General features: G+C 43.0%; 1 protein-coding gene across 1 annotated transcript; it reads left to right on the top strand.

Annotated features, from left to right (window-relative positions):
- Positions 1–475: 475 nt before the first annotated feature.
- Positions 476–1,303, top strand: LOC116902091 (sperm motility kinase-like). The gene is made up of 2 exons (XM_032904389.1): positions 476–1,055; positions 1,094–1,303. Exons 1-2 carry the CDS (start codon positions 555–557, stop codon positions 1,244–1,246), a joined length of 654 nt encoding a protein of 217 aa, XP_032760280.1. The 5' UTR covers positions 476–554; the 3' UTR covers positions 1,247–1,303.
- The last annotated feature ends 8,538 nt before the right edge of the window (positions 1,304–9,841 follow it).

Raw genomic sequence — 9,841 nt, 5'->3', positions numbered from 1 at the left:
CTACTCTTGCCCTCATCCCGTGTATATACTGGGGCAGCTTATATCCCTTACCTTTCTGGGTAAGGCTATCTTGATCAAGTGCAGCCTTTCACTCAGTGCTTCCCTTCATAATGGATGTCTTAGGTAAGTTATTCAAAGGGTTGTCCTTTGAAATGGGGATCCTTGTTCTCCTGAGGAAAATGTTGTCTTCCGTTGTCCTTGCTTTCTTTTTACTGTGAGTCTTCTTCCTTCTTTCCATCCACTGCGTTTGTCTTTGCTATGTTCTGGTTTCCCTGTGCCCTGGAGCCATAACCAGACCTTTTATTGAAGGTATCTCTGACTGTTAATCTTAGAATCTTCAGTACTAAGCTTTCCTAGAAGTAATTCTAATTTGTTTCTCTGTCATCTTTACATCTGTAGTTTCTGGGGACTCAGATGAAGATGAGCAAATTGTGATGAAGTCAGGGGAGCTTGAGGCCAGTGGCCACGAAGGGAACACTCTGACAGAGGATTACTACATACTGGGCACCATAGGAGAAGGGTCCTTTGCTCAAGTCAAGGTTGCTCTCCACCTTATGACCCAGACTCTGGTAGCCATCAAGATATTGAAAAGAGGCACAAGAAAAGACTTCTTAGTAATCTCTGAGATTGACCTCATGACATCACTATACCATAATCATATAATAAGGCTTCTCCAGGTCATTGACACCGAGCGCAAAACTTTCCTTGTGATGGAATACGCAGCCCAGGGATCCCTGCGGAAACTTGTCAACAAGCGTGGGCCTCTGGATGAAGAAGAGGCACGCAGCATATTTAGGGAGTTGTGCTTGGCCGTCAACTATATTCACAGTCAGAATATTGTCCACCGTGACATCAAGGCGGAGAATGTCCTATTAGATTGGGAGGGGCATGTGAAGCTTTCTGACTTTGGCTTAAGCAAAAGACTGACCTCTGGGGAAAAAGCCAAGGGCTTTTGTGGCACGGCACAATATTGCGCTCCTGAAGTGTTCGGTCACACACAATATGATATGCTCCCTGCCGATATATGGAGCATGGGAATTTTATTATATTACTTAGTTCTCGGAAATCTCCCATTTAAGGGTACAGTGCACAGCAAGATAAAGTATCAAATACTGTCCCGGAGCTGTTCGATACCATATCACCTCTCTCCGCAGCTCCGAAACCTGTTGAAGAGATTAATGACAATAGACCCAACAATGAGACCATCTACAACAGAAATATTGGCCCACCCTTGGCTGTGCCATGATCAAGAGACATTGAGCTCCTCAGGGGAAATCCCTAGATATCCTGAGTCCAACATTGCTTTTACCATGTTCCTTAATGGGATTCAACATTCAAGAGCTCAGAGATGCTTTGAGGGAAAGGAAATATAATGAAGCCATGGCTACATATCTTATTTTAAAAAGAAATCACCCTGGCAGCCCCAATTTTATCATGATGGAGGGCACAGTGGTACACTGGACCATAGAGAAGCTACCAACCTTTCTCGGCCTATAAGGAGAGTAACAAGTGCCCCTAGCCTTCCCATCTTCCCTTTGTACACACACACTGAGGTGCGTGGAGATAGGATAAGAGGCTGTAAGAGGAGGCACAGTTCGCTTACTGCCCTTTCTTCTCTTAAGGATAGCTTCCCGGAAAACAATTTCTCAGTGCAGATGCTTATGCCACACATCAGAAAGGGGACATTTAGAGAGAATGAGGGCAGCATTGATTCCACTACTTCATCTTCAAGGGAAGGAAATGCAACAACACAAACAACGACGATGATGACAATGACGACGACAGAAACAACATCAACAACAATGACAATGATAACAACCACTACATCAGAAACCACTTCCTCACTGTTCACATACTCACTAAGCTCAATCTTTGAAAGCAGGCAACATGTGGTCAATGAGAGCTCTGAGTCTCCAGACACAAGTAGCAGCATATCCTCTTGGGGGTCCACAAACAGCAGCCCCTTCCCCAGTAAGAAGATCCAGGAAGAGAATACCACATCATCTTCCATAGACACAACTCAGACCAGGAGAAGAAACTCAGAATGCAGTGCCAGGGTGTGCCCAGAGTCCCTCTGAGAAGGTCGGGATGGAAGGGCCTGAAGAAGAGGATTGGCAAAGCCTTACGAACCTTGTGTTGTTGCCTCCCAGTGACAAATAACAAAATCATGGCAGCCAATGAAGAGTGCTGCAGAGATTCAGGCTAAGACAAGTAGGTGGGGTGTGATGGGAAAGGATACACTCTCTAGTTCTTTCTTCCCTTGTCAGCATGCACATTGAGGGGTTTGGTGACATTTTATCTATCATGCCAGAGTGAAAATCTCATTCTGCCCACTCTCCTATAAGGAGTCCTCCAAAACTTGAGCTACTTGTAGACAGCAGAAGACAGTGACCCATTGCTAGGCAAGGATGCTGGAGAAGGGATGCATGGAGTACTAGGGAAGAAGCAACCCAAGGGCCCATGTCAGCTCAGGGAGAGCACAGAGAAGCATAAGTCCTACAAATCTGTGCTAAGATTTCTTGTCTGTTTAAAGGGCTGTAGGATGCTCTGTGGTCCCTGGAGGATGACAGCAGAGAGTGGAGAGGAGTCTGCTGAGGATGCAGACAGGAGCAGGGAGGATAGAGTCAGGATGGAATTTCAAGTGGCTGTGTGACAGTGGGACAGAGGTCCATGTTGCTGACTTAAACTAGAGGCACAATGTTGTTTTTCCCTGAAGTCTGAAGGAAGATTCTGGGAAGAAAGTCTGAGTGTTGTTCCTTCTGCCTATTCTCTGCACAGAGTTCCACCCTGGGCTGCAGTCCCGGAATAGCCATGGCCCAGCACAGTGCTTTTCATAGCACTCAGAAGCCCCTGGAAGAAACATCCATGCAGTACTGGTTAATTAGCAAGAAAATGGAGAAGAAACACGAGACTCCAGAGAACCTTCAAGCACAGTGGGAGTGTCAGCCCTGCTGCCTGTCTCCTGGTTACTTGTGAGCTGAGGAGACAGTGGTCCTGGAGGCACTCAGAGGACTATGTTCCATGTCTCCAAGAGATCTGTGTGAAGTGGTTAGAGGCAGCAACAGGACTGAGAAGCAGCGAAAGCGCATCTGGAGCAGAGAGGAGAATTCAGAGGGTGCAGAGACCGCTCAGCCCCACAGCTCTGCTGCAGTCCTCCATAGCACAGTCACGACGAGATGGATCCTGAAGCCCTCACAGATCTACCAGCTCTAGTCACTTATTTTATATGGTGCACTCAAATTTGAGTCATTTGATAGGTATTCTTTACATTCTATACACACACGTGCACAGACTTACATACACACACACACACACACACACACACACACACACACACACACACACAAATGAGTTTTATTTGAAATGGAGAGAATCCACATTCCAAACCAGGTAATTTCATATTGAGTGATTCTGCCTTCTGGAAACATTTCTCCAAATCAGCTTTCTCTTTTCTCCACTCCCTTCTGACACTTTAACTACCTATTGTACTGCTTTCTAGGAGTCATCGGAGGCCAGTATGGGTCTTGTTCCCCACTTTGGGCAAGGGTACCTAGCCATGTGCAAAGTGAGGCTTACCTATGGTCTGTCTTTTGAGGCGATCCAAGGTGAGGTCTGAAGTGCTTGAGTCCAGAGAAGGTGCTGGTAAGAAATATTGCATGGTCGGGTGGGGCAGGGATATGTTGATGGTAAAACAGATGAGATCCCCTGATATGACAGTGTGGGGTTTCCTCTGATTGGCCCATGGTGACTTGCCCCATTTCCACCAAGTACAAAGACACAGGGACTGCCAATTGTGTTAAGGAGGAACTGGATTTCTCTATCCTCTGACCCCACTCTCTGTTGCAAACTATTTGTTGTATATTGATCATTGTTACCACAGAACTTACTCTTGGCATGCTCAGATCCTTGCTACCTCTGCCAACCCTGCTGCTGCTGCTTCTGCTTCTGCTTCTGGTGCTTCTGCTTCATTGTTTTGTCCATTGCAGGCTTGGAAGGGCCAGGAGCTTCTGGAGCCAATAAGTGAGCATTCCAAAGCCTCATGCTCAGGAAACTGCAGAAAACACCAGTAATGTCACTCAACACAGAATAACCCTTGCAGCCAGCAGCACCTGCAGGGACTTGGGAAAGGCTATACCTTTTTGAGCAAAGAAAACCTGGGTGGAAGAAAGGCACACAGTATGGCTCAGGCCATATGGGAAGGGACGGTCATTTACAGATTCACAACTGGCCTTTTCTAATTCTTTGAAAAACTCCTTATTTTCAGATCTCTTTCAGGGAAGAGGCTCCAGTTGATTGATACAGATGTGGGGCAAAGGCAGACCCACAAGGGCATGGGTCAAGAAGTACAAGAAAAGAAATGTGTGTTCTGATTCCAGGAGCATATAGCACCTTATCCTGACCAGTGTCATGAGAGAACACTATCTGAGGCAGCTTGAAGAACTTCCTCACTGGGAACAGTTCCTTTCTGTTCTGGCAAGAGTCAAGTGACCAGGGTAAGGTCTTCTCACGTCCCATCCAACTATCGCCTCCACTCCTGTACGAATGGGACAAGGAGAGATAGCTGGGGGCTGTTGCAGTAAAAAATGAAAAAGGGTGGAACAGTTCACATGAGTACCCTAGTGCTCTACCTAGTTCAATGTTTTGCTGCTAGCATTTGCCTCTGTATTTGTCACGAGCCTCTCAAGAGAGAGCTATATGAGGCTCCTGTCAGCTTATACTTCTTTATATCAGCAATATTTCTTGGTTTCCTGGCTGTATGGGGTTGATCCACAGGTGGGGAAGGCACCAAATGGCCATTCCTTCAGTCTCTGCTCCAAACTTTGTCTCCATACTCCTCCTATAAATATTTTTGTTCTCCCTTCTAAGAAGGACTAAAGTATCTGCTCTTTGGTCGTCCTTTTTCTTGAGCTTCCTGTGGTCTGTGGATTGTATTTTGGGTAGTCCTAGATTTTAGGCTAATATCCACTTATCAGTGAGTGCATACCATGTGTGCTTTTTTGTGATTGGGTTACCTCACTCAGGATTTTGCCTAAAAATTTCATGAAGTCATTGTTTTTGACAGCTAAGTAGTACTCCATTGTGTAGATGTACCATATTTTTCTGTCCATTCCTCTGTTGAAGGACATCCTGGTTCTTTTCCAGCTTCTGGCTATTATAAAAAGAAGCTGCTATGAACACAGAAGAGCATGTGTCCTTGTTATAGGTTGGAGCATGTTTTGAGTATATGCCCAGGAGTGGTATAGCTGGGTCCTCAGGTAGAACTATATCCAATTTTCTGAGGAACTTCCAGACTGATATCCAGAGTGGTTGCACCAGCTTGCAATCCCACCAATTATGGAGGAGTGTTTCTCTTTCTCCACATCCTTGCCAGCATCTGTTGTCACCTGAGTTTTTGATCTTAGCCATTCTGACTGGTGTGATGTGGACTCTGAATTGTTTTGCTTTGCATTTCCCTGATGACTAAGGATGTTGAACATTTCTTTAGGTACTTCTCAGTCATACAATATCCCTCAGTTGAGAAGTCTTTTTTAGTTCTGTGCCCCATTTTTAAGAGGGTTATTTGATTCTCTGAACTCTAACTTCTTGACTTATCTGTATATATTGGAGATTAGCCCTCTATCGAATGTAAGATTGGTAAAGTTCTTTTCCCAATAGGTTGGTTGCCATTTTGTCCTAATGACAGTGTCCTTTGCCTTACAGAAGCTTTGCAATTTTATGTGGTCCCATTTGTCATTGCTTGATCGTTGAGTATAAGCCATTGGTGTTCTGTTCAGGAAATTTTCTACTGTGCCTTTGTGTTTGAGGCTCTTCTCCACTTTCTCTTCTATAACTTTGAGTGTATCTGGTTTAATGTAGAGGTCCTGGATACATTTGGACTTGAGCTTTGTACATGACGTTACAACTGCATTCTTCTACATGTTGAACTCCAGTTGAACTTGCACCATTTGTTGAAAATGCTATCTTTTTCCCCTGGATGGTTTTAGCTTCTTTGTCAAACATCAAATGACCATAGGTGTGTGCCTTCTTTTCTGTGTCCTCAATTCTACTCCATTGAGCTACCTCCTGTCTCTGAACCAATAGCATACAGTTTTTATCACTATAGTTCTGTAATATAGCTTGAAGTTAGGATTGTGATTCCCCTAGAAGTTCTTTTAGAGTTGAAGATAGTTTTTGCTATCCTGAGTTTTTCATTATTCCAAACGAATTTGTAAATTGCTCTTTCTAACTCTATGAAGAAATGAGGTGGAAATGTGATGGGTATTGCATTGAATCAGTTGATTGCTTTTGGCAAGATGGCCATTTTCACTATATTAATCCTACCTATCCATGAGCATGGGAGATCTTTGAATCTTCTGAGGTCTTCTTTGATTTCTTTCTTCAGGGACTTGAAATTCTTGTCATACATTTCTTACACTTTCCTAGATAAAATCACACCAATATATTCTATATTATGTATGCCATTGTGAAGGGAGTCCTTTCCTTAACTTCTTCTGAGCCCATTTAATGCTTTTATGAAGGACTACTGATTTCTTTGAGCTAATTTGATACCAGTCACTTTTCTGAAGCTATCATCTGTAAAAAGTTATCGGGTCGAATTTTGAGAAAAATTTATATATATGATCATATCTGATTCCTCTCCATTTTCTTTTTTTAAAGATTTCTTTAACATACATAATTTCACTGTAGCTGTCTTCAGACACACCAGAAGAGGGCAACAGATCTCATTATAGATGGTTGTGAGCCACCATGTGGTTGCTAGGATTTGAACTCATGACCTCTAGAACATTCAGTGCTCTTAACTGCTGAGTCATCTCTCCAGCTTGACTCTCCCTTTGCAATTTGTGTTCTCTTGTTCTTCTTGTCTAATTGCTCCAACTAGAATTTCATGAACTATATTGAAATCCTTGCCTTTTCCCAGATTTTAGGGGATCACTTCAAGTGTCTCCATTTAATTTGGTGTTGACTGTTGTTTTGCTCAATATTACATTTATCATGTTTAGGTATTTTGCCATGAATTCCTGATCTCTCCAAGACTTTTAACATGAGTAGGTTTGATTTTATTATAAGCTTTATCAGTTCTCTTGCTCATGCCCATATAATGCTCTCTGGACAGCCCTGAATGTCAGCTCATGATTCTGATCCCATAGCTTTTGGAAATATGCTGTGACAGCAGTCTTTACCCAACTGCTTGAATGCCAACAATAGCTGAGGATTCCAAATCTGTCACTTTATGGTGATAATCCGTAACGATAGTGTCTGGATCTTTCAAACCTTTCTGAGTATAAAGATTCCAACAAGGTAAACCCTCCTACGCCAGAATAAAATTCTGACTGTGCATGGTTCATGCATTTAGCTGCTTAACTGTTACCTCTGCACTTACTAAGCAACACTGTGGGAGGTTTGACTTTCTCTGCTTGGTAGTCCGTATTTCACTTTCTATCACACAGAACCAAATTCTCTCTTCCCTAGAACACAAACAGCTGTGCAACTGATACACTTGGACTTCCGCAGGACCTTGGAAAACAGAGCTCTTTCTCATACGGCATAAGCTTCACATCAAGTCACTTTAGGTTTCTACAAGTCCATCACTGTAATCACACCTCGTTCACTGGAGTACCTTAAAAAAATCACACATTTCTCATAGGATATGGAGTTCATTCCAACTCACCTCAGGTCTTCAGAAATTCATCTTCGTAATCACCATCTAATACTTGGAAATCTAAGGCTCCCTTTGCCCTTCTGCCACCTCCAGCTAGATTATGCTTCCGTCACTGGGACTGGCAGAACTCTTTGCTACTGGTACAATGGCGATGGGTAGAAATGTGTGCCAGGAACCCTTCTGTCTATGCTGCAACCCGGCCGCAAAGCCTCTAGTGAAGTACTTAGCAGGATATAGCACAAAGGCGCAAAGGCCTCTGGGTAGAGCTGTTGACTGGGAGTAGCGCGAGGAAAAGAAGGGCGCTGGGTGAAGCAGTTGCTCAGGTACTGCACTAGGGTTCAAAGGCCTCTGAGTAAAACAGTTCGTAGGGGTTCCTGTTTCTTGCCATGGAGATCTCTGGGAGCATCTCAGGAGTTGGAGTCTGTGGGCTTTTTGCCATAGGTAAAAAGGGGTTAAGTAAGAGAAAGATTAAAAATACTCAACTGCATTACGGTACTCTATAATACAAGTACAATTGCCTGGGTCTTTTAATTTTGTATGTACGAGAACTTCCGCCCTAAGTTACACTGGTTTAAAATAACGTATCTTCAGTAATTCCCCACATGTACACATTATAGTTAGATAAGGTTCACTTGTTTCTCCGGCCTCTAACTGCAGCAGGGCATTTTTTGTTAACCAGGTGAAGTGAGTGCTGTCTCCTGTAATTATGTCTTCAAGTAGCCACAGCTTTGTCCTCCTTTAAGGACCACATGGAAACATGCATGTGTGCACCAAAACCTACATACTCATGAACGCATACAAACCAATACAATCTCTCCTTATCACTCTCTAACCCCGCGCCCTTCTGCTTTTTGTAGAAGTTCCTTGTCTTGCTTGTACTGAGTCCTTGAGCTTTCATAGATTTTGTTGGAATTCACATCAAGTAGACTTTCATCTTTTTCTTACTTTATTAAAATTCTTGCTGTCTTGCAGGTCCCAGAAAGCCTTTTTCTCCGCATTCAAATTCAGTGGTCAGCTCTTGGCACTAACCGGCCTGTCCTAGCGTTAGCACAGTGCATCACTGAGTCTTCTGTGATGCTGTGTTCAACTGCTCCTGGTGATTCACTCTAGACTTTACCTCATGTCCCAGTGGCTACTTCTGAGTCCTGCTTGCTGGGACTCCTGCCTGAAGTGATGATTTTGATGGAATTTCTGTGCAATTCTTTTAATTTTTTTTATTTTCATGGATGTCTGCATCCTTTTCCTTGTGGTGCTAATTTCACAATCTTTTTAATATTGAAGATATTGATCATAATTTAAATAACAGTAGAATTTTTATTGTTTTGTTGATGGAATTAGTGAATCCAGAAGTTGCTCGACATATTCTGAACTAGTTGCTAAAGTATCAGAACAATTGCAAGATTTTGTATATAAACTTATTTAGATGGCTGCTCAAAGGCTAAACCTTGATAGACATCTGCCACCAAGGTTTATGAGGGGACTTCAATCTCTGGAACTCATTTATTGGGAGGAAGGAAGGGACTCCTACAAGTTTTCCTCTGACCTTCACAAGTGAACTGTGCCTGGTGTCCACCCACATACAAATAACTACTCACATTTATATAAGGAGTGAAAGAATTTGAAAATCTAATTAAAATAACCACTTTCCTTGCTTGCTTAAATGATGCTGGCCTCTTTCTGGACCACTCAATGATTTATTCACACAGAATGATAGAAATATCATTTACAATCAATAAACAAATGAGGCTGGCCAAGCCCCAGATTACAAATTGATTTAAAGGGAATAATTAATCTAATCAATACTATCAATGCTGATAAACAGGGTATCAAATTTGTTCTGGGTTAAACTGAACAGAAGATCCTGTGATTGGTTCCCCCAGGAGAACACACTATGTCATATGCTTCCAAGTGCTTTGACATGAAATAAGGCTAAGGGAAGGAATAGCAAAAGATGAAATGTTCTGGAACTAGACCAAGCTCCCCAAATGGCACTAACACAGATAATTTAAGGCAGCGTACACAGGTCTCAGAGCAGAGTTGAGCCCTGCAGCTTAATTTATTAAGAGATGTGAGTGGTTGACTTCTGAGGCAAGGAAATAGGAGCAAATAAGGGACTTCTCTTACAATCCCATAGGATATTTCTCTGGCAACGGCTCGTCACAAACGTGTGAAATGTTTGCC

Source organism: Rattus rattus, chromosome 5, assembly GCF_011064425.1.
Source record: "Rattus rattus isolate New Zealand chromosome 5, Rrattus_CSIRO_v1, whole genome shotgun sequence".
Lineage (NCBI taxonomy): Eukaryota > Metazoa > Chordata > Mammalia > Rodentia > Muridae > Rattus > Rattus rattus.
Note: the sequence above shows the minus strand (reverse complement) of the source record. Positions and strands in the feature narration are given on the sequence as shown.

Excerpts from the sequence above, each read along its gene's own strand:
- LOC116902091 (XM_032904389.1), top strand. The coding sequence starts at position 555 with ATGACCCAGACTCTGGTAGCCATCAAGATATTGAAAAGAGGCACAAGA. Across the intron at positions 1,056-1,093 it reads GAATTTTATTATATTACTTA|CAAGATAAAGTATCAAATAC; the intron begins GTTCTCGGAAAT and ends TACAGTGCACAG.